The sequence below is a fragment of the Mauremys mutica genome, chromosome 12 (assembly GCF_020497125.1).
Source record: "Mauremys mutica isolate MM-2020 ecotype Southern chromosome 12, ASM2049712v1, whole genome shotgun sequence".
Lineage (NCBI taxonomy): Eukaryota > Metazoa > Chordata > Testudines > Geoemydidae > Mauremys > Mauremys mutica.
Window position 1 is genome coordinate 68742661 of NC_059083.1, and position 25273 is coordinate 68767933.

Genomic DNA, 25273 nt, shown 5'->3' on the forward strand with positions numbered 1-25273 from the left:
ATTCAATCCACCAACCAAAAGGAGGTGGTGTCAAATCTATCAGGTTTGAAAAGTCTATTCAAATTCAGTTCTAGTTACAGGAGATGACAACTGAAATGGTAACAGAGGCAAATATTATTGCTAAAGGAATAGGGAGTTGGGGGAGACTTCCTACATGTTCATTATCTGATTTGAAACAACATTGAGAGATGACAAACACTGGCACAAGATCAGCTAGAAATATGAAAACAAGACATTTATTCTTAGAAAAGCAGTCAGTTTTATGTACAGTGTGCCATAGCGTTACTTCAGTAGCCCATTCTCATGATCCTTCCAACGTGCCCTCCTTGACAATAGCTCGGGCAAGGTTTCGTGCAAGAGCAAGTCTCAGGATTTCCACCTTGGTAGTCTCAATGTCATCAACCTAGAAACAAGAATAGTGTTATGGAGACTTGCTTCCTCTTTCCCATGCTACCCTAGTTGAATCATCCAGTTGACCTCAAGCAAGATTACCTGGAGTTTTTGGTTATCTGTCTTTCCAGCTGTCAGGTCCTCCAAGCAGCGCATCAATTCATATGTCTGCTCTGCTGAAAATATTACCTGTGGGAAAGAGACTGTTTGCTTAAAACATTAACCACTTATCTAGGGGATCCAGAATGAGTGGCTCCTGAGGGATAGGTCAACAAGAGGAGAATGCTTCTGCATGCCCATGACTCCATTTGAACCACTTAACACCTGGTAAGTCATGGGTCTTGCACTTGTGAGGCTGTAATTTTCTGGATGAACTGTAAGCCAGAGGGATGCACACTGGAAAATCTCAAATTCAAACCTCCAAAACAACTGGGCAAGTCTGTAGCAAGCCTCAATCCTCAACAGTGCATTGAGTCTGCTACTTTGAAAGGGGAGGGCTGAATTACACCCTTATCCCCTATTACCTGCAATCTTAGTGTAAACATAAGGATTTCACAGGATGCACATCAGAGATTAATTTTGTCCTAAGTGCCTCTGCGTCCTCCTGGCCACCACTGGCCATGACTTTCACATGGCCACACATTTCTTGAGCCAAATCTAACTCATTTACATGAGAAGTATGGACAATCGCTAGTGTACCTTGTGTCAGTCATGAGGCGGGGGACAGGTAGTTCTGAGATAACCCTGTCATATTTGTGTACAACTACTTCCAGTCAGGAAAAAGAGGGATGCCTGTGAGTCAACAAGTATGGTGGTTGTGTTGTTGCATCAGAACCCCACATTCACCTCTTTCTGCTCCAGGAGGGGAAGAGCGTCAGTCAACAGGGTCATCCAGAAGGAACATGGAGCAATATGAGCCGTCATCAGCATCAGGAGCAGCTTGGCAGCTTCAGAGAACCGCTTCTCGCCATACAGCCGATGGAATTCTCGGTACTTCCCTGTGTGTGTGGTGGGCGAGGGGAGTAAAACGTTAGCTACTGTCAGAAGATCCTAGGCTTTGGTTACAAAAAACTAAGAGGCTAATCCTGCTACTATGAAGTCTGTGGTCAAACTCCCAGAACTTAAATGGGGGGAGGACTGGGCCCTTTGGCAGGTCTGGGCTAAAGAGGGAAGTTGGAATCTTATATATCAAATAGCTTAATACATACAAGGTGGAGACAGAAGGAAAACTTCCCCTTTTTGTTGTTTACCACTTGAACCTGCTTAAAGGACAATACCCCAGTTTTGTTCAGGGCAATACAGTGAGTGTCTGTGCAGCATCTTCCAGAATAGCTCAGAGAATGGTTTTAAATCAAACACATTCTGCAAGTCACCATTTCCTTTAAAGGTGGCCTCTGCCCTGTGTATTTGCATTGAGACGTAACAGGGTTTGAAAGGCTTTCCGTAAAGCGTTGATTTTTCTGATTGCTTATACTGGAAATTTAGATCTTTGTTAACCTGTAAGTCTCTGAAACCCCAGGACCTGGTTAGGATGAGATCTGACATCTAGGAAGTGAAGTGGTTAATTGAGGAGGGAAGGGATTTCACCAAAAGACAAGCAGGTAGCAGCAGTGTAAGGTTTGGTGCCGCCAGGGGAAAGAAGTTGTGCATATACAAAGGAAGCGGATGGAGCCCTTCCGGTGTTATTTGGCAGAGGCCCAGCCCCCTAGTTCCTGTAGGTGTCAAGTCCTCCTCACTGTGAGCTTGGAGTTTCCATGCTGAACAAATGGAGCTGCAGAGATGTACTTTGGAGAGCTCTAAGCAGTGGGCAAATCTACCATATGGACAAGATAACTAGTGCAAGGGGTTTGCCTTTGTAGGGATCTAGGAAAATCCGCACATAAGTTTTTCCAGGTTCTCATCACTAACTCCTCACAGGAAGCACCACTAGATAGGGAAACAGATGGGGAAAAAATGCTTATTTAGTTAGATTTATAAACCCCAGAGCCCCAGACTGCCCTGCACAAACTGAGGTGGAACATCAGAGACCTTCTGTGAATGCAATTTGAGGTAAAACAGTCTGCCAACAACAGCAAGAGGACGACATCCCAAACCACATATAGTAATTTGCTCTCCCCGTGACATCTGTACCGGACTCAGGATGTAAAGGGGAGAAGAAATTAAAAGAACCAGTAGCAGCTCCAGGAAGGGTCTGCAGGCAGCAGATTCTCACCAAGAAACGTCAGCCGATCACTGAGCAGCATGGAGGGTCCCAAGTTATCGATAAGGTCCAGGTCTGAGAAGCTGCCTTTCTCACAATAATCCTTCAGGAATCTAGAGGGAAGTGGCACACGCTGGAGGTCACAGACTTGTATCCACCAGGTTCAGCCTATGCTTCCCACTCTTCAGAGAAGCTTTATTACCCAATGTCATTCTGTTTTAATCACCCTCCTAAAGATCCAAAACCATTCCATGGAGGTGGGGTCCATTCAGGTATTATTGTGTATGTTTAATACACCCATCTCCGCACCCTTTATTTTTTTTGTTGTTCAGGATATTTGCAGTCACCAGGATTTGTTTTTAAAAGCAAAGGTGGAAGAATAGCAGCACAGCAAGCAGTCCTGAGGCAAACAGAAGCATAAACAGCTCTGCCAGGTCATAACAAAGGCTGTGTTTTTCTACTGCACAGAAGAGCTGATAAGCAGCAGGAGCAAATTAAGTCCTAAGAGTTTTTCCAGTCTAGCCTTTATTATGCGGCTGCTTTCAGTGCCTGCTTCCTGTGTTGGTTTTCTTCCACATTCCGTTCAAGCAAATATAGTCCCTCCCACTCCTAAAATAAGACAAAAATAGCACTCCTTTCTCAGGTTACTCAACCCTCAAATGTGAAATACCTTGCTCTTCTATGGCAGTTTTTCCCAAACAAATGGGTCCTGGGGGTTGTGGGAAGATTCTAGATGGGTCATAGGGCGCTAGGCAAACATACACTTCTCCTAACCCAGTGAGCAGGGTGGCCTGTGGGGAATGTGGGTTGGAAATCAAGCCTGCCCTGTGCTCGCCCAACAGTGACAACTCCTGTCCCAGCTGCTTGCTGATCTACCCACTGATCTCAAAGTTACAATCTAATCCTAGCTGAGACACAGGTACTTTCCCCATTTCCCCCAGCTGTAAAAAACGAAGCAGATATATGCTACGACTTGTCAAAAGGTCACACAGGAAGCCTAGAGCAGGTCAGAAACAGAAACCAGATCTCCTTTGTCCCAGCCCTGTGTTTGAACTAGTAGGGCGTTCCTCCTCCCGTACAGCCCCCTCACTGCCCACAAGATTAAGTACTGAACAGTTTATTCAGTTCAAAACTTAGGATCTCCATGAAATAAGGGTAACTTCCTCTGCTACCTAAGATTAAGTTGATCTGTAGGTCTGTTATCTCCCTATTCTTGTCTTCTGAGGATTGCAGAAGATGGGGAGGAGAGTGGTAAGGAAAAGGGAAATGGCTAAGGAAGAAGGATGTTGCAAGGATTGCACAATCCTTTGTCTCTGAAAGGGGTCAATGATTTAATTCACTAGCACAGATGCTGCACTAGTTTGTCCTAAGGGGAGGAAGGTTCTGTTCTAACAGATTATCTCAACTTGCCTTCAGAAGAGCCTTCTCAGGACAGTGCTCCCCTCCCCAACCATTACTGCAATGTCTCTAAAAGGTTCTGCTCTGTCTCGAGAGTAACAAAGACCCACCTGTCTGATATGAGTGTAGCAAATGCTGCGTCCTTGGCTCGGATGCTCCAGGACAGTGCTGAGCCTAAACGATTGTTCCGCACAGCTTTCATGGCCATGATTTTACAGATGCTGCGAACTTTGGGATGAAGTGGGGAGAAGAGAGAACTGGAGAGTCAGTTTTTAAGTTACACCCAGGTCACTATAAGGCAACAAAACGTCATGAAGAGTCAATCACCTTGGTCGTGCATCTGTCTCTGCTCACAGATCCTCAGCACCTTGAGGGCTTTTTGCTCTGTGTTGAGGGGGATTCGCTCAATATGAAGCTCCAGGTAAACCTTGCCATACTCTGGACAATGATCAAAATAATCTACCCCCAGCTGCCACAGACTACAAAAGAGGGGAGAGAAAGGTCAAATGTTCCTTCTAAGGAGAACTCTCAATTAAGCACTTTATTATAGCCACGAGAGGGATCTGAGTCAGGATTAAGAACAGTAACACACTGTAGGAGACCCCTGGTTAGGTCACTCATCTTTGAGACTTAAATTGGCTTTTACTAGTACTGATACCTATAGTGACCGCTCTGGAATACCACCACCTGCACCAGCTGTTCTGCAAACTTGGGGCTGCAGCGATAACATGTTTTACTTGTGACATTTATAACTAGAAAAGACAAAAGCACTAAAACTATGGTGTAGGGACTTGATGGGCTCTAATAGATCTCTTCTCTCTTTAAGTCATGGTTCTAGCAGAAGAAACCCAAAGGCTTGGTCAATATCCCTTCCCATAACAAGAGCCACTTAATTGTGCTGCCTTTCACATCATTAACCTGAAGGTTTCTCTTTTGTTGCCCAATGTCACTCTGGTATCTGAAAGCAGGGAAGGAATTGTTACCTGTGATGGGAAAAGAGCCCGGAGGCATACTCCAACAGGAGGAATTCACGCATATTGGAACCAAAACTGAAACAGAAAAGTAATACATTTTAATCCTAACATATACTCAGATTACCATGCGATTACCTAATTTATTAAGTGTCTCACACAGTCCAGGCTACAAGTTGTTTTTGTTTTTTTAAGAAGTCTCTAAACTAGTCCATTTTTCTACATCACATGCACACCAAGGTTTTTTATTGCAGTGGGCTCCCTCAAAACACACCTATTAACAGCTGCAAGGTTGTATCTCAATGAAAAGACTCTGCTGAAGCTATTATTGATAAAGACTTTTCATTTACACAATACATTTCATCCTAGAGTAGCTCAGTGTGGTTTACAAACTCCACTGAAAATCAGCCACCTCTTGGGAGAGACATCACAGCTGTTTACTAGCATTCCACAGCTAAAAAATAATTTAGAAGATCCTTTAGCCAACTGAAACTGCAAGCGAAATTTAGATAGGATTCAATTACTCAAGTTGGAATTTAGTAAAGGCAAGAGGATTCATACTCCTACTTCATTCAAAATGTACCATGGGATCTCTAATAACCACAGTCAGTTCTATTTCATCTGGAAAAACTTCACTGCCATCAGCACAGAAGACCCTAACATCACTCTGAGGCGCTGGTTCAGTATCAATTCAGAGGTGTGGCAGGTTGGCATTCTCTCCTGCAACATCACTTCTTGCAGCACTTGGATTTTCCTTTTCATTCCACAGGTTTCACTGGAATATACAGCACATCCCCTCTCTCAGTCTCTGAAATGTAGTTCTTCAAGAAAATACCACATTATCCTTCTATCAACACTCCTTAATAGTTCCTATCTCCGGCCTCTGGACACTTGAGTAAACAATGCAGAGGCACTTACTAGAGATTGTGAGACTGCAGGAGTTTACAATGATCCAGCAGGTCAGTCAGATGAGCCACAAACCACCAGTTGCTCAGGGCGATGCTGCATTTTCAAAAAGCAAAGGAAGAAAATATCAGCCTGTAACTGACAAGTGACTCGTTATGTTTTCTGGCGACATTTCTGACTGTCATAGAAGCAATACACTGCCCTAACCCAGGAGACTTGCAGACAAGTGACACTATGTCACAGACCTAGTGGAATGTTATCTTAATTGCTGTCTGCCTTACGTGTTCTTGACAAAGTCTTTAAAATACAGATCAGAGAGGCTCAGTCATCCTTATTATGTGCACATATCTCTACATGCAGGCAGACTCCTCTCCATAAGAGATGCCAGCTTGCTGCTGGACCGAGGGCACAGAGAAGCAGTGCTGTATAACCAAGAAGTCAAAGTCTTACTAAAACTCAACCTGCATTCTTTAATCACTTGATGGATCTCGAACTCAAAGGCTGCCATTAAGATGCTGTCTAGAGGTTCAGGGCTGCTCTCTCCTCCCAGGAACAGGTCCAGGCTAGACTGTGGAAGCCCCAAAAAGACAAGACACATTCAATGCAAAGGGCCACGGGGACAGTGCAGAAGAAGAGATTTGGCCACATCAGCTTTATTTAGAACTTTTTTGGGGGAAAATTGGGGTGATGGAGGGAGATAAACAAAAAAAATGATTGAAAGGGTCAAACAGGATTCATTTCTGTTTTCCTAGAACAGATTGAACACTATGACTTAAGAAAATTAGCACAGGTATTTGCAGTTTGCCATATTCAGGTAGAAACTGAACCAGTTACATGACACACTGAAAACTCTTGGTCAGCTGCAAATGTTTCACTCATAGCACATGTGTGGAACTCCCTGTAGGTTGCTGATCCACTTTCAAACTCTGTGGGAAAAATCACACAAATATCTGGACCCTGTAAAACTTCAGCCCTCCCAATGTGGTTTGAATGCAGTAACCCCAGACTTACCTGTGCATAGAAGCGAAGTTCCACTGGCTTCACAGTTGGATGGGAGTAGACAAGTCGGGTGACCAGAAAGTGGTACCAAGAAGTCATGAGCTCCTTCTTCTCCAGTATGGCGTTCTCATCTCCCAGCAGGATCTAGCACGAAAGAGAAACGCTGCCATAAGCCCTCAAAGACTCACACCTTCATTACTAGCGTCCTTTCTTTAAATCCCTCAGCTCTGCTTCTCTTGGCATCACAACTACTAACAGGCCATGAAATCACCAACAACTTAATTAAAACCAAATAACTAAGAGGAAAAGAACAGCAGCTCTTGGACATGCCATTGACCAAAGCATTGTACTGAGGGGACAGTCTGAGCTGATGGTATCAAACTTGCACTTATGATAGCAGAGTTCAGCAAAGAGCCTCAAAGTGTTTCACAAACAGTTAATCAGGCCCCAAAACATGCCTGTGAGCTCAATTCTATAACCAGCATTACTCCTGACTTATGGAGAGGTGAAGTAAGGGGAAGCCATTTGCCCAAAGTCACACAGTCCACCACTCTAAATTTCCTGCTTTAACCAGCAGACCAACATTACCTATGTCCATACAGCACTCCCAATCCCCAATGGATTGGTGCCTTCAAATCTGTGAACATAACCGCCTTCCTTCCCAGCCACAACACACCTTGCAGATGGACTCCATGTGGAGATTGGAAGCAAAGGTCCCATCCTGGAGGTACCGCTGACATTCTTCATGCCAATGCTGCCATTTCAGTTCCATCTCAGTCAGCGTCTGGGTGTTGCCAATCTGAACCGGGAAGATACATACACACAATAAGGCAAATGCAAAGTCCAGCCTCTACAACTGTCATTCAGCATGACTCTCAAACAAGCCTTTCATGGGCAAAACAAAACACTGGCCCACGGCAAGGATTTTGATGTATGCTGCTAGCAAGCTTCTCCATCACTTCAGCCATTTAAATAGCAAAGTGACAGAGTGTACAGGAACCCACTGGGGACCACAATGCAGCATTTGATGCCTTTTCACCATGAAAAGACCACTGCAGCATGTGCGGAGGTGGAGATGTGCGGATGAAGTCTACAAGGAAAGTTCTCTGGGAGGTTGTGTAAGAGCTGTCAATCAGAATATTTTGAAGAACTGGAAAAATGTGTCTCCCTCCACAGCGTTGAGTAAGAACAGGAATCACCACCAAGGCCATGTTGCCTTTTAACCTAATATACTCTTCTCCCTGCATATGGATCTTTTGGGTTGTTATAGAACAGGGGTCGGCAACCTTTCAGAAGTGGTGTGCCAAGTCTTCATTTATTCACTCTAATTTAAGGTTCCGCGTGCCAGTAATACATTTTAATGTTTTTAGAAGGTCTCTTTCTATAAGTCTATAATATACAACTAAACTATTGTTGTATGTAAAGTAAATAAGATTTTTAAAATTAAGACACTGCATTTAAAATTAAATTAAAATGCAGAGCCCCCCGGACCGATAGCCAGGACCCAGGCAGTGTGAGTGCCACTGAAAGTCAGCTCGCGTGCCGCCTTCGGCACACGTGCCATAGGTTGCCTATCCCTGTTATAGAACATGTATGTCACAGCCAGAAGGCATCAGAATTCAGACATTTTAGTAGTCAGTAGGCCAGGATGTTATGTTATAGTGGCCCACAGGTGAGATGATATAGACTGGACTACAAATGCCACCCCTACAGACCACTGCATGCATTATTCCCCAATGGAACTGTATGAGACGGCTGCTGCATGCATACACTAAGAATGGGCATCTTCTTCATCAAGTCATCCAGAATTTTGCACATGCCCATCGATGTGGGGTTGGCACTGGCTTCCTTAGAGAGTAAATGCCGTGCATCATCCATCCGGCCCTGCAGCACGAAGATGTCCACCTGCAAAAACCACCACAGTCCGTGAGCACCAAGCAGGAGCAATGCTGAGACACTGCCTTCATGCAGAATCAGACCAAAGGTGAATTTTAACTGAGTTAACATGTATGGCTTCGAAAAGCTAAAGGAACCAAAAGTGCTTCAACTACAGATACTGTTGACTCAAATGCTCACAAAGCACAAGCCTCCTGCCACAGGGTGAAGGCCCCCTTTAAGAAGGAGGAGAGTCCATGACTCCTCAGCTGCTTCCCAGTTGATTTTAAATGCACCTGGATCATATTAATGGAGAGAGACAGACAGTGGAGGACTCGGTCAGGAAAAGGGCCTGAGAGAGACAAGAAAGGGGGAGATGAGAACTGCCTGGGGAGGAAAGGAGAGACCCAGACAGAAACAGGAGTAGCAGAGGAGAGCTAGTAAACAGAGCCAGTGGGAAGAAGGTGAAGCATGTTGTTGGTGAGGACTGGCCAAAGCTGGGGACCCCCTGCTGAGTTACAGGACAGTTCATGAGGAGGCCTCTAGGAACCAGGGGAAGAACCAGCCCTGGTTAGGAGAAACCAAACCCAAAACAAGAAAGTTGATGCTGGAAGGTGGATCCCAGGAGCAAAGGCAGGGGGACTGGGGTGAATGAAACACTACAGGAATACCCCCTACAACACTCCTGAATGGAGAACTGTGGGAAACCACACCAAGAACAAGGGGTTGGTCCTGCAGGGACATTCCTTGAGCATGGGTAGGACTCTCAGGTAGGGAGGCCTGCATGGGAGGAACACTGCAGGGAGTTCTCTCAGAGAAGATCTGACTTGGGGCTATCAGAGAAGCATCATGGGGGAAAAAGTGACACTGGGAGCTCTCAGGTGGATAGCCTAGAGAGTGATGCCCTGGGATGAAAGTGAAAAGACAGAGAAGATTGGAGATGGTCTCTCCCTCAAGAGGGTGAGCTGGAAATGATGTCCCAGGAGACGGCATGAAAAACTGCTGTGAACCTGCTGTACTCTGGAATTTCAGGGAGAATGATTTTATACTGTAGACTATTGTATATGTGCAGAAATTAATTATGCCTAAAAGGTGGGCTTTTGAATCAAACACTGAGAGAGACTGTTCCTTTTATGGACGGACCTGTCATGCCAGGGCCTGCTGCAGGAGGGCGCCCCAGGTGGTGTGGCCCTATAACATCTCCCTATACCATGGTGGCCCTGGCCTCTATTTTGATCTGAAATCCTCTCTAGGGGTGAGGGTAGCAGGCTTCATGAAGGAATCCCTCCAAGCAGATACTAGCAACTATGCCAAATGGTTTCTGAGATGCAATCTAGCGTACAAAGCCACTCATGAGGAAGGAGGGACAGAGCACGCATGCAAATGTATAAACTTTTTTGATGGAGAGAGCACCAATTTCTTTACTCACAGCATTCCAGAAGTCTTTATGCTTTGATGGATTTTCACTGCTCAGAACTTCACGGACCATGCTGTCTACATCACACACATGAAGACGAACCCAGTCGAGGAGGTGAAGCAGGAGATGACCAGCTGTAGGAAGAGAATACATCTCTCCATCAGATCCCTGCTGTTTTAAGATTCTAACATTATTGGTTTCATAATATATTTCCCACAGTCAAAAGCAGAGGACAAGTCTACCTAGTTCTCCGACTCATTCATAGGATTTTTATCTGACAGGCTCAACCCACCAAAGGCCATGGAAGAACAGCAGGCTGCTGCCAAATTAAACTCAGAATTTTACAAACTGAAAGGGGATTTGCTCCTTTGACTATTAACCTGCTCCATGACATAGAGACACAAAACAAAGCTAGTTAAGGTTGCTAGCTAACAACATTGTTGTCACTTACCACAGGCACTTCAAAAACAAGATGATGAATAATTATCATACATCTTATATTGCCCACATGATGCCCATAGTTTTACTCTTCATTTTATTTTCCTCTCAAATCTGTTTTCGCTGGAAATGAGGAGGAAAACTAGCACCAGGTATCTCATTTGCTCTCAACAAAACCACCATCAAATAGTCCAGTTTGAGAACCTCTCTTCTGGATAATGTGATTGAATAGGCAGCATATGTTTACATATTTTGACTGCCTAAAAAGTAACTTGGATTGAAATCCTAGGCCAAATCCTCTCCTAGTGTAATTCAACTGATGTCAGTGAAGACACTCTAAAGTCAGTGGAGCTGCACCAAAGAATGTGGACCCTAATGGATAAGTGATACTTAGCATTTATATATAGTCTATGCTTACCAATTTAATAGTATTTTGTACTTAGATGTTGTTTATCCTTGAAATTCAACAACCTGAGAAAAAAATTCTGCTTGATATCACATTTCTCTATTAATTTCATGTACTATGACCCAACTCCAGTTCCACTGTAGTACAGAGGAAGGAGAAAACTGGAACAGGAGGGAAAAGGGAAAGAGGTCTATTAGTTTAGGGCACAGTGCAGGACAGAGAATCCAATTGAGACAGGAAGCATTGGGATAGGGTTTGTTGCCACTTCCTGGCAATATTAGTGTGACTTTTGGAGACATGCCAAGATATGTTCTGATGGGCACGTTGTACATTTCTAGAACAAATACCTATGCAAACAAAAATACCTATTAACATCATTATACTCCAATTCTCACCTGGTGCTACTTCAACAAAAAGGATCTCACACAAGTTCCAGATCAGCTCCATCGCGGATAGAATAGAGACCTGAGGAGCAACAGGTACAGGTTTCATATGCAACAGTCACTCCCGAGTTTCCTAACACAGCAACCAAAGAAAGGCATTTGAACCACAACATGTCAAATAGCAGCCTTCCTCCTTATCCACTCCTCTGATAAGTTCACTTCTTTGGACAGGAGAAGCGTTTTACTAACATTTCAGAGAAGATCAGTAGTAAAATGAGACACTGGGCCACATATTTGATTTAGGAAGTTTCAAAGCTGCTTGCACATTAAAATTCAAAAACCATCTCCCATCTGTGGTCAGCATTAAGATAGTTCAGGAATTCTTTCTGACATTAAGGCTCCGGGATCTCAGGGTAGGTCTATACTCACCGTCCGGGTCAACGGGGTGAGTTCGACTTCTCGGAGTTCGAACTCCCCGCGCGCTCCGGTCGACTCCGGAACTCCACCACCGCGAACGGCGGTGGTGGAGTCGACCTTGGAGCCGCGGAGTTCGACCCCGCCGCGTCTGGACGGGTAAGTCAGTCGAACTAGGGTACTTCTGACTAGTCAGTCGAACTAGCGAATAGCGTCGCTGAACTTGTGTACCCTAGTTCGACCCCCCCCCTTAGTGTAGACCAGGCCTCAGAGACCTCAATTGAAAGTTACAATGTTTATTTTGGTTCTAAGTGAGACCTCAATTGAAAGTTACAATGTTTATTTTGGTTCTATAAAGATAACTTAGATCTGAATTTATAACCCAAGGAAAAGTTATGACAGAGGGAAAACACCAATAGGGCAATATTAATGCTGACAAGATAATACCACAGCTTGTATTCTTTACTCTTCCTGGAAGATAGTTCCATTATTGCTTCAAGTGCATGATTTCAAGGCTTGCTACCAGCCTCATCAGTTTTGGGGTGGGACTTCAGAGAGGTAGGGTCTAAGGGGGGGCTGGGGTATTAGTCCATGGTTGGATTTTGTTAGAAGGCTAGAGTATCTGAGGTCTATAAAATTGGATCTATACATAGATTACGTCAGAGCACCCAGAGCTCTCAGATAACTCCTACAACTTGTGTCTCTTACAACATAAGCAGCATGCTGCTGCCTATACCACCAATGCAAAAGACTAATGAAGCAGATTTAGAACGTATCATTGTCACAACATACTTGCCTGGTGTATTTGCCGGCAATCGTTTTTTTCAGTTGTGACTAGATTTCACAATACAATGTTTGTATATTACCTGGGTGCTGTGCTGGCCCTGCAGCTCAGGGTCCCGGGTAGAAACTGAGGGAAGAGAGAGAGAGAAAGAAGTCAAAACACCCCAAAAACATTTTTCCAGCCCTCTGGTGACACTGCTCAGAAATGAAGCAGTTTCACGTTTGGATCCAATGATATGCGTGGTCATTCTCCAGTCTCGTTATCATAGACTTTTAAATGTTACTAGGTATGTCCTTAGTTACTTAGCACCTTTTATTAATTTTGTACAAGTTCTGATCTCTTTTATAAGTGTGATAGAATGCATAACATCATTCTGAGAGCTCTGTGAAAAGATAATAAATTCATATAACGTTACAGTAGTAGGCATCTTTCAGTCTTGAGAGACCATGGGTATACACCCCTGAGAGGTAAAGAATTTACTCAGTTGGCTTTATGGCAGCCACGAATGTGGCTGAAGAGACCCACTCAAGAGAGACAATCTTTGCCATATTGGTCACATTTAAAGATGTTTTGCTAAGCTCCGATCACTCACTGAAGCAGGCAGACTGTGGCACCCTATGGTCTGGGGGCTGCCCAGTTTTATGGCAGGGAGTGGTTGTCCAGTGAGATACGATGATCTCTCCCACCGTTGGAGACAGCCCCTGCGCTCAACTCTATGCCAATCGAGTAAGAGCTTAGAACTGATGACTGCTGCCTCTCATGTTGTGTTGATTCTCAAGACAAAGCTGGAGTTCCTCTTCAGGGCACAAGCCTAGGCAGATGATATGGAGGCCCTGAGTTGCCCATGCATCAGGACCCTGCTCTCGATGTCACCGGTAAATCCAGAGGAGAGGAAGAACCAATACATCTGGGACCCGATCTGCTGCAGGAGTTGCCGGAAAGATACTAAAATATTAGTACCTGACCACCTTTGGTGCTGCACTCCAGATTTTCTGTCTGAGTTTACTCTCATAGCCCTGAATTCTCCCGAATTCCCCCACAAGGCAGTGGGGCTTTTCTGTCAGGGGTTGCTCCCTTAGCCTTACACCCTCCTGAGCTACCCACAAGGCAGTGGGTTTGATGAGGTAGTACCAACTACTCTCATTACAGTAGCAAACATAGCCTGACCTGACTTTCTATGATGTTATATCTGGAAACAATTTTGGTTGCTGGACTGTATTTCAACATTGATTGTTTGTGGTAACTGTCCTGCTAAATGTCATTATTACATATATGATATATGATGCTCAGCAGTACAAGAGGAGTAGGAGTAAGGAAAAGAGCAAAGTAATAGATAGGGGTTCCACATGCAAAAGAAAGCCTATTAACTAAACTGAACAAGGATGGCACCAACCATCATCAGACTGCCTAAAAGTGACAACAAAACAGAGACATTACACTTGTATTAATGATCCAGTATGGTTACCTACTGTTCTGACTCTTTAAGAGTTAGAAGCTGCATTTCCCAGCAGAGAAGATGAGAGGGAATCCCAAATGAATGGAGTGACAAATAAATAATGAGAAGCCTGGGACAATAAGAATGACTGTTTGAGGCAGCTGGAAGTGGGAGATTAGAAAGTATCTTGAGAAAAGAAAAAGATCAGACTTGTGAAGCAATTGAAAAGATCAAGGAGGGAATCAAAGAGCAGAGAAATAAATTAGGAAGAATAAGAATTTTAAAAAGTGAGTGCAAGAGTAAATTCTGAAAATTCAATTAAAAAATAAAGAAAAAAGTCTCTCCCTAGGTTTACAAATTGACATTGCATCGAGGGGGTGGAACTGCAGTCTCAACAGTTACTAAAATCTGAAAACACTTTTACAGCAGTTATAACAAATTACAATTGCCAATGTTATTTTTATGGTCTTGAATACTGTCTCTTCTTAAACGGAGAAGAACTTACTAGCCAACTGGTGCATCTCCTCCATACAGGCTCTTATGACTGAACGGTAGTTTTTGCTCACTCGAACCAATCTGCCAAGAATACAAAGGCTTTCTTTAGAGAGATTTATTTACTGTTAGCTTGTGCCTATAGGCTAGTAGGACCCCGATTCTGCATGTTTCTCTGCAGAGGCAGACCCCTTCTGCACCGTACTGAAGCCAGTGGGGCTCCACACTGCTAGAGAAGCATGTCTACTTGCGGGACTGGGGCCTAATTTTGTAAAATGGATAGTGGAAAAATTAGTTACACAATATTACAGAGGGTCAGCAGCTGAGAGAATTTCGGTTTCATTATCTCCCCCATTGGATATAGATTCATGTGTTTGGTGGAAGAAGCGGAGCAACATATTGGTCCTTTCCTACACCGCAAAATTATTATCGTATCACCTTGCCTCACTTCCTAACAAGACATTCTGTAAGCAGCAAACACACCAGTCATAGGGGGGTTGCTCTCCTACCTCATGTCTACAGATGAGGCAGTATCCATCAGCAGTGAAGGAGACTGGGCACAAATAAAGGGAACAATCAAGATAAGATATGTTTCTTTAATAAATTCAGTCAATGAACAACAAGTATGTACTGTATGAACTGTATCTTTAATAACTCACAAGGTTACCAACCTAAGGAGATGCACAGACACCACACCTGCCTCCACCTTCCACTATTAAGTGGCACAGAACAGTCTATCTGAATTGTGCCTCACTACTGACATGTTCTCCATAGGGGACAGGGAAACTGATATGTTCTCTTTTTGTTTCAAAACTATCTAGCATTTCTATTTACTCACTGTGCTTTCCTTGACTTCCCAGCCAGTTCTTCCTCACTCCTCTGGAGTCCAACAAAGATCCCATGGGATTCATTGAAGAGTTTGCGTAAGGTCTGCGAGTACACATCTAGATCATTGCGAACAATGACAATGTTGGGGCAGCCTGGCCTTTTCTCTGCACATTCTGAAATGAAGCATGTAAACTATAAAATAGCCAAAGGAATGCTACTACTCTGCAATGTTTAATGCAGATAATCCATCTCAGCCCTATGGGATAGTAATATACTTCTGGACTTCAAAACTTAAAGCCTACAGTAATGGTTCTTAAAATATTAACTGGTTCAGAAATGGTTCTTAAAATGGTTCTTATTTGGTAAGAAGTCTAATAGTCAGCACAGAAATAGGGCAAGAGGCACAAAACTAGTAATAAAATATCAAACATTCTGTAAAACTCAATTCCAAAAAAACCCAAAAAACAACCCACTAATAATTTGTGTGATAATGAAAATACAAATCTCTTCAATATATTAATTCTTAAGTCTGATCACCTTATAAACACTAATGTGACTGAATTTTCAACTCTCACACCATTTGGTGGTGTTTTTGAAGCCTCAACTCCTGGAGTCAAATGACTGCTCAAGAAGTTTCTAGGTCTCATGTTGCAGAATAAAACTTAAAGAGCATGATCTGAGTGTACTCCAAACTCTTGGAAAGGCAAGTAAAAAGAACCCCAAATTTATTTTAAAATATCTCATTTTAAGCCAATTTATTTTGGGGCCTAACTCACAGTTTCTGAACACCTGAGGTTAGGAGTATCCCTGTTTGCTCTGCATTAGTATTTAGTAAAACCTACCAAGATAAACACTCAAGAATGAAAGAGAAGTTATCCACCTTTTGGGAACAAAGTTTCATACACCAACATCTCTCCAGGCGCCCAGGCAAAACACATTTGCTTCCTTCTGGAGTCCACCCCAGGAATCAGCTGTTAGGAGATAGGGCACAGGGATTGTCAAGCATGCAGCTGCTCTCTAGGAGAATAGAACAGGCGAACACGATTCCTCCTCCCCTTTTAGGGTATGCTTCCCCTGCATCTGGGAGTAAGCCTCCCAGCTTGGGTCCACAGGCTCATATACACAGCAATTTTTAGCACACTAGGGCAAGCCCCCCTAGCACAAGTCTTTCTACACTGGCTGGGAGCCTTGCTCTCAGACGCAGTAGAGACATGCCCTCAGTTTTCCCATCTGTAAAATGGCGATAATGATACCACCTTCCCTCATAAAGCACTTTGAGATTTACTGCAGAAAGGCGCTGGGTGCTGCTCTGATTATCACTGTATCTTTCTGGCGGCGGGCTCATCTGTGCTAACGAAGGGAGACGGTCAGCAATGCACAGGCACGAGGGCGAAAGGCTGAAGTGACCCACAACAGTTCCCTGCTCCCCTCTACCCCGCGTGCCCCCCCCCCGCCCCAGTGCTCCTGGCAGAGGGAGTCCAGCCCCCCGCCCGCAGACGAAGGTCGCTCTGTCCTACAGTAAGCGGCGGCTCCACGTCCAGCTCCTCCATGTCAGCAGCGGGCTCGCCGGGAGACGGCGACAGGCAGCAGAAGAGAACCAGCTCCGCCGCCACAAGAGATGGCCCGCACCCAGAAAGCCCCACCCAACCCCAGGCCGGGCCGGGCGCCGGGCAGAGCCAGAGGCCCCTGGTTCGGGGCTGCCCACTGCGATGCCTGCATAACTCTACCCCTCCGGGCCCACATTGCGGCAGCTTCCCCCTCGATCAGCTCCCTGGGACGGGGTGGGAAATAGTGTGTGTCAGAAAGGGGGGATAAGTCCTCCCTTTGTGGGCTTTGTGTTGAATTTGGGGGCAGGCTCTGAACAGGACAGTCCGGTGGCGCGACAGGCTCTGGAAGGACCCCACGAAGGTATATAGGCGGGAGCGGCGGCTGAGGCGCTCGTCAGTCAGTCAGTGTGTCGTGGTGTTTGCGCTGTGTGCGGATGGGGTGGGGGAGGTTGGCGGCGGCGGCGGCCTTTACCCCTTTCCTGGGTCAGCTGCTGGGGTTTCTTCGGGATCTCGTGCTTGTCCTTAGGTCGGGCCTCTGGTTGTCCCTCCCTAGCGCTGGCAGGGCAGCTCAGCTGCTTGCGGGGGGGCGTTGCCCGCGCTGTAGCGGTCTCCGCTGACGGTGGTGATGGCTGTAGGGCGCCCTCATATCGCGCCAGTGGGCAGCCGCACCCCCTCAGGATGGAGGGGGGGCTCCTGGTGGTGTTGGTGTATTCCGGTGGGTGGGGTGTATCTGGATCTCAGTGGTGTGTTGCTGCTCCCCGGGGGTGCGGGGTACTTTCCCATCCCTTTGGGCTCAGAAATAATTCGGGGGGTGACAGATCGTTGTCCCAGCAGGGCTGGTGTAAGCCCCGTCTGCTGGCCTCTTCTTTCCCTCGATCTGCATGGGGGGGAGAATGGAGTAAATTGGTGTAATGGAGGGGCTGCCTGGTCTGCTCCATACCCCGGGCAATGCTGCTGGTGGTCTATTCTGCACGCAGATGGGTATCGGCATCTGTGTGAGTTGAGGTGTACAGAGTGTAGTCATCCATCCCTTCCCACCAAGGGGTCTTGAGTTGGCATATGCCTCCCTGTTTGATAATCACTGTTATAATTTTACTACTTGTGAGGGGGCTCAGAGAAATTTCTTACATGGTTGCAGTGCCTACACAGGTGCTCTTGAATGATGACAAATGGGACAGCAGATGATTGGGTGCTTTGAAATATTACTAGTCTCAATTCACCTCATCAGGCTGACTTAGGATCATGAAGTTGAACTTCTCTAAGAGCCCCAGATACCCAGAGGGGCTTTGCCTATCTGGCCAGGACTAGAGGGTGCTGGTCGTAGCCTCTATGCCTACCTAGGCTAAGCCAGGGAGTTGAGATCAGCATGCAATTTCATCTTGCCCTTTTTGGGACTTAGAAGATTTTCAAGCTATCTGGGTACTTGGCAAACAACAAACCCTTTCTTGAACTCACACTTGCCTAGCCAAGAAGCAAAAAAGCAGTGTGACCTGGAAAATTGGAAGTTTGTTGAAAAATGAAGTGATTTATTAGTTTTTTTAAATCTCATACTTTCTAAACCAATCTCATTGAGGGGAAGGGGTGGCATGATTGTGAATGATGAAGGTTTGGAGTGGCATTTTCTACTCCATGCACAGAACTAGAATTAATGCAAAGTGAAAGTTGGGGGTTTATAGTGGATCACAAATTGAATGAGTCAGTAAAGTGGTGCAGGTGCAAAAAAGGCTAAAATCATTGAAGTGTATTAACAAGAGTGTATGGGCACCACACTTAAGGAAAGAAGAGTATTTTTGTTGCCCTTTAGAACAATATAACATCTTTCTCTGATGTTGATGAGATGAGCATATGATTGTACAGCACATTTGTAAAGGGTATGTGACAGTGATATCTATGACCCTTACTGAAATGAGAGCATTTAATTTCTAAACAAGCCACGTATGGAAATAAACAAACTTAACTGTCTTGTTGTGATATTATGCAATAACTACAGTTATGATTAAGGTATTTTGTTTTTGGCCCCAGATGAGTATTGGCCTGCTAAACCCAGGGTTGTGAGTTCAATCCTTGAGGGGGCCATTTAGGGATCTGGGGCAAAAATCTGTCTGGGTATTGGTCTTGCTTTGAGTAGAGGAGTGGACTAGATGACCCTGAGGTCCCTCCCAACTTTGATATTCTATGATTAGATTAAACTGATTTTTTAAAAGACATATTAGTTTTTCCCTTTATGGTATCAGCAGATAGCAGAATTAAGGTTGTTTGGGTGCCTTAACTGTGTATTTCCACACCTTAACAGAGCTGGTCATAACAATTCCAATAAAACATCTTGTCATCAGAATTTGCTGACTCATCAAAAACATTCCATGGAGGCAGTTCAATTCCAACGAAGTTCTGACTGAACTCAGGGAAGGTTCTGACAGAAAAACCTGACTGGCTTCCTACGAGCGCACCCATCTGACTACTCAGCAGCCCATCTGGTAGGGCTACAAAGGAGCCTGGACTTCTTGACTCCTCAGCAGCTTGCATGGCTCCTAGCTCATTGGCAGCTTGAGCTCTAGGTTGATTTCCTCAGTTTATAATGCTTGATTTTGGGACAGTTACAGCACATCCCTCTAATATCTTTTACCCTTAAACTACTAATATATTCTTTCAAGTTAAACTCTGTTAACATTATTTTTGTCTGTGAATGTCCTTGGTTTTTAAAAAGTGTTTGTCATCCATGAGCACTAACCAAGAAACCCAAAGAGAATATGACCATGTAATGTTTCTAATGATTTGTGGTATCAATTTTGCATCATTCTTTAAATGTTAACTTTCAAGAGCAGATTCAGCCACTACACCAGAACAAGTACCACTGGCATCACAGTTCAGGCAAGTTCTTTCATGGTGAGGGTGTTGTATGGAAGAAAATGCAAAAATTGTTTGTAGGCGAAACAAACGGAGCCGGTTAAGGCAGCATTGCCAGAGCAGAAGGGCAGATAAGTAGGGAGAGGCAAAAATGTGAATAGTTTTGATGAGAACAAGAAGCTTGACTTTATGCAGTGGAATGGGGGGTGGGGGAGAGGTCCCATGGGAAGGAAGATGATCTTAGCAACTGTGTTTTGTATGGACAGAAATGAGGTGATGGTTTTGGGAGGTCAGAAATGAGAAATCAAGTTTGGAGATGAGGGCCTGAACAAGAGTCTTGGCTGTATGGACAGAAAGGATATTAGAAATGTTATGGAAGAAGCAGCCATATTTAGACACAGCATGGACATGTCGGTCAAGGGATACCAAAGGAGGTAAAAATGCATCTCTTCTGCCCCTCTCTCCAAAGTTACTGGTCTGAGGGTGGTTGTGTTTTCGTAGTGACAGAGGTGGCGATTTAAAAAATGTGTTCACTTTTAACCAGGATGGATTTAAGAAGACATGAAATACCCAGGAAGAGTTATCAGACACACAGGTGTGGATTGGATTGAGAGAGTCAGGTCAGAAATGGAAAGAATTTCAAGTCATCAACATAATTGGAGCTGTATGGGTAGAAGAGGTCACCCAAGGAGTGTTAAAGAGAAGGGACCATGAAAACTGTGTTGTCCAAATGGAGAGTAGGAAGGAGTTAGAGGAGCAGGATGGTAAGAGGGGCCGCTGAAGGTACAACCACAGAGATAGGAAGAGAAGATTTGGAGGAGGAAGGCAGGGTAGACTGTGTCAAAAGCAGCTGAGAGGTCAGGGAAACTGAGGATGGCATTGAGATCTGGTTGTGAAGAGGTCTCTATTTAGTGTTTCAAATGTCCTTATTAAAAAGTTAATATGGCTGAACTTTGGCTAATCACATGAAGCATTAAAGGTATGGTTCCATCTGAAATGTGACCCTATAAAAATACCATTGTGAGGACTCTCATTTACTGTCTCTGACTTCTAGATCAAATCTGATTAATTTACAAGTACATATTAGTTTTTAATAACTACCAACATTGCAAATTCTTCTTCGAGTGATTGCTCCTATGCATTCCAGTTAGGTGTGCGCGCCGCGCGTGCACGGCTCTTCGGAAGACTTTTACCCTAGCAACTCCGGCGGGCCGGCTGGGCGCCCCCTGGAGTGGCGCCGCTATAGCGCAGGATATATACCCCAGCCGGCCCGTCCGCTCCTCAGTTCCTTCTTTCCGCCCGTGACGGCCGTTGGAACAGTGGAGCACAGCTCAGCTGACCTCCACTTCCTTAGCTACTCGTAGTTTTCTCTCGTTCTGTTTATAGTTGTAGTTAACTCTGTTTGTTTGTAGAACAGTATAGTGTATTTATTTTACAGGGGTTGGGGTTTATCCCCTTCCCCTCACCCGGGGCCGGGTCCGATGCCCGGTCCACAGGGTTTTCTAATGCTCGGCCGGCCACAAGCCGCTGCCGACAAGAGATCTTCTCCTAAGTGCCTCGAGGGATCTTACCTCACAGATAAGTGCCGCATTTGTGAGGCCCTTAATCCGTGAACAAAGGGGAGCGGGGCTTTCGTTTTAAACAGCTCCTGAGGGAGGCAGCTCTTGCTCCTCCGCTCTCGGCGCCGAGCGCTAGTTAGTTTTCACGGCGCGCTCCCTCGGCACCGGACCGCCGGTGCCGCCAAGGCCTCCTGGCACCACCGTCGCTGACTCCGATGTACCCTCGGCATGGACCTCTCTCCTGGAGGATGAAGAGTTACTCTGGCCAGGCAAGAGCCGTTGAGTCCGGTGCTGGAAAGCTCCCCGGTACGCACCGTGGTCGAGCTTGCCCGGAAGCTGCGTCCGAGCCGCCTGCTCCGCAGCCGAGCGCTATGCTCAGTCGGATCGCCCGGCACCGATGTCTGCCGCGGCACCGACAATATCCGCACCTTTCACTCCGGCCAGGCAAGAGCCGTCGAGTCCAGTGCTGGAAAGCTCCCCGGTACGGACCGTGGTCGAGCTCGCTCTGAAGCTGCGTCCGAGCCGCCTGCTCCGCAGCCGAGCGCTATGCTCCGTCGGATCGCCCGGCACCGATGTCTGCCGTGGCACCGACAATATCCGCACCTTTCACTCCGGCCAGGCAAGAGCCATCGAGTCCGGTGCTGGAAAGCTCCCCGGTATGGACCGTGGTCGAGCTCGCTATGAAGCTGCGTCCGAGCCGCCTGCTCCGCAGTCGAGCGCGATGTTCAGTCGGATCGCCCGGCACCGATGTCTGCCACGGCACCGACAGTATCCACACCGTTAGCTCCGGCCAGGCAAGAGCCGTCGAGTCCGGTGCTGGTAAGCTCCCCGGTACGGACCGTGGTCGAGCTCGCTAGGAAGCTGCGTCCGAGCCGCCTGCTCCGCAGCCGAGCGCTATGTTCAGTGGGACCGCCCGGCACCGATGTCTGCCACGGCACCGTCAATGTCCGCACCATTAACTCCGGCCAGGCAAGAGCCGTCGAGTCCGGTGCCGGAAAGCTCCCCGGTACGGACCGTGGTCGAGCTCGCCCTGAAGCTGCGTCCGAGCCGCCTGCTCCGCAGCCGACCGCTATGCTCCGTCGGATCGCCCGGCACCGATGTCTACCACGACACCGACAATGCCCGCACCATTAACTCCGGCCAGGCAAAAGCTGTCGAGTCCGGTGCTGGAACACTCCCCGGTATGGACCGTGGTCGAGCTCACTATGAAGCTGCATCCGGGGTGCCAGCTATGGTCGAGCTCACTATTCCCTCCACGCCAGAGACAGTGTCCACGGCGAGGGGGCTGATTGCAACGACAGCATCTACGCTGCCTCAACCCCCGGCACCGCCGGTGGGGGTTACATAGTTGATGGGCAAGCCTGCCTTGATCAGACCACCCTACCTCGGCACCGCACAGCGGCACCGTTCAGGGTCGCGGTTCCGCAGATGTTCTCGGTCCCGTCACCGATCTAGGTCTCGGCGCCGTTCTCCCTGTTGGTACCAGTAGTGCTCGCGGCACCGGTCAGCATCCCGTTCGCCGGTCCGGGACACTCAGCTCCGATCAAGCCTCAGGCATCGCCCTCGGTCGACCGCCCGGCACAGTTCGGTGGCAGGTCCCGTTCTCGGTACCGGTCTGTCTACCGGTACCGATCCCCGGTGCCGCATCGAGCGACATCAGTTACAGACGGAGACTCTACCAAGAGCTTTCAGCTCCTCCAGGGCCATCCAGCCACGCATCAGTGTCGTCCCGTGCGGACACTTCATATGCGTAGCACTCTGTTTTCCGAGGTGCCCTCCAGAGTCTTCCAGGAGACCTATCAGTGGTCATTCTGGACGCCGTGGGTGTACTACCACGCCAGAGGCGTACCGGTGATCCCATCTCGCTCCGTTCCCTCCGAGCTCTGGGTGCCAGAGGTGACAATTAGTCGTCCCCGTCCGACCGGTACAGAGCAACCCCCGGTTCGGCACCGGGCTCCCAGATCCCACCGGATCAGGAGGTCGTCCAGGAGCTCGAGCCCACACAGGACCCGCTTGTCCCGGGCCTTTCTTCTTCCTCCTCCCCAGATGAGGCGGGGGCAGGAACATACCCCTCCGGCCCTCCTCTAATCGAAATGCGACCAGCCCCTAAATCCAAAGAGGCTGGGCGTGAGGTCTTACTGGGCCATAAGATGTACCCGGAGGGGGCCCTGCAACTTCGTGTAGCGAACCAGCAAGCCCTGCTTATCCGCTACTGTGGGTGGCGATGGGCAAATTTACAGAGTCGGTTCTTCGGAACTCCCGTCAAGAGTTCGATGCCCTCCTGCAGCAAAGGACGGAGCTGGAGAGAGCTTCCCTCCAGGCCTCGTTGGACGCAGCTGACTCCGCTGCCATGACTCTGGCCTCGGGTGTTGCCACGCAGCGCGTTTCAGGACTCCAGTTATCGAGCCTTCCCTCGCAGCTGCGGCACGCTATACAGATCTTGCCCTTCAGTGGCACAGGCCTGTTCTCTGACAACACTGGCCCTAGGCTGCAGAACCTAAAGGGCAGCAGGGTCACTTTGCTCTCTCTCTCTCTCGGCATGCACACGCCGGTAATTCAGCGCCGACGCTTCCGTCCCCAACCTCCGCTCTTACCCTGCGCCTTGACAAGGTCAGGACATGGCCAGTGGGCGTGGCTTACACGGTCGTGGCCATCAATCCGCACCCCAAAGGAGCCAGAATTAGGGTCCTTCTGACCACCAATGGGGCAAAAGCCTACCCATCCTCACCCCTCCTAAGGACCCCTCTCACGAGCGATTCCTCTGGCAAGAGGTGCGGATGCTCCTCCTCATCGGAGCTATACAGGAGGTACCTAAGGGCGAAACCTATTCCCCTAAGCGAAGGGAGGTCTCAGACCTATCCTAGGCCTGCAGGAACTCAACAAGTCACGATGCAGATGAGTTCCGCATGGTACCCAGGGCGACCGTCATCCCATCCTGGGATCCCGGAGACTGGTACGCCGCCCTCGATATGAAGGGCGCGTGTTTTTCACGTTGCCATTTCTCTTCCACACAGAAGGTACCCTCGGTTTGGGGCCTACCATCGTTATTCCCAGTATACGGCCCTCCCGGTTGGCCTCTATACAGCCCAGGGGTATTCAAGGTGCATGGCTGTAATCGCCGCCTTTCTTCGCCACCGTCTGATACACGTTCTCCGTGTCTAGATGAGTGGCTCATTCGAAGAACCCCCGGGCCCAAAGTACCAGTCATGTGGGCATCGACACGAACCTTTTCCTGTGTCTAGGCCTGATGATCAATAGTAAAATCCACTCTGATTCCCATATAGGGAAGGGAATTCATTGGGGCCGTCCTGGACTCCAGACTCGCCAGAGCCTGCTTTCCTCAGCCTTGGTTTCAGGCGAGGGTAATAATTGTACAAGGTCTACGGACCTTCCCGCCAACTTGGGCTCGCTCTTGCCTCGGTTTCCGAGTCACATGGCTGTCTACACGTTTGCAACTAAACATACCAGGCTTTGCCTCTGTTCACTTCAATCGTGGCTCACCTGGGGGTGCCACCCGGGCAGAGATGGCATACTCGTGGTCGTCTCGTTTCCACCGAGCAGCCTAGGCTCCCTCGACCGGGAGTCGGCGTCCTCCCCGGTGTATCCGGGGATGCTGTTTCACTCACCCCTCGGGGTCCCTCGTGACAGACAGCCCATCTCTCAGCTGGGTGCGCACCTGGTGTAGTTTCGCACTCACGGCCTTCGGTCAGCGCAAGAGCTGGCCTTACACATCAATGTCCGAGAGCTGAGAGCAGTCTGCCTTGTGTACCAGGTGATTCAGCTGGCGGATCGTCTCAGCAGATCCTTCCTGTCTCACAAGTGGTGGTTTCCTCCCGTCTTTATCTATTCCGTTTTCCAGAAGTGGGTCTTCCCCCGCATAGCCCTCCTCGCTTTCGCGAGAACGGAAAGAGGGAGAGAAATTCTCCTCGTTCCAAGGCCTCTCCCCAGGCTCGGTCTTGGAGGATTTTCCTGAGGCCATGGATCAGC

General features: G+C 47.4%; 1 protein-coding gene across 2 annotated transcripts; it reads right to left on the reverse strand.

The window, feature by feature from the left end:
- Nucleotides 1–220: 220 nt before the first annotated feature.
- Nucleotides 221–17009, reverse strand: NUP85 (nucleoporin 85). 2 transcript variants are annotated; one of them, XM_044982071.1, is made up of 19 exons: nucleotides 16854–17009; nucleotides 16217–16307; nucleotides 15347–15509; nucleotides 14522–14592; nucleotides 12664–12707; nucleotides 11396–11465; nucleotides 10169–10290; nucleotides 8635–8769; nucleotides 7541–7663; nucleotides 6877–7008; nucleotides 6327–6433; nucleotides 5878–5961; nucleotides 4972–5037; nucleotides 4316–4467; nucleotides 4099–4216; nucleotides 2603–2703; nucleotides 1237–1388; nucleotides 493–579; nucleotides 221–403 (listed from the first exon to the last, which is right to left on the reverse strand). In XM_044982071.1, the coding sequence occupies exons 1-19, from the start codon at nucleotides 16884–16886 to the stop codon at nucleotides 302–304; spliced, it is 1953 nt and encodes a 650-aa protein (XP_044838006.1). In that variant the 5' UTR covers nucleotides 16887–17009; the 3' UTR covers nucleotides 221–301. The 2 variants fall into 2 exon arrangements, with proteins under 2 accessions (XP_044838006.1, XP_044838007.1); XM_044982072.1 differs by lacking the exons at nucleotides 12664–12707; nucleotides 14522–14592; nucleotides 15347–15509; nucleotides 16217–16307; nucleotides 16854–17009 and adding an exon at nucleotides 12116–12632 and having other exon boundaries at nucleotides 11396–12072.
- Between the last annotated feature and the right edge of the window lie 8264 nt (nucleotides 17010–25273).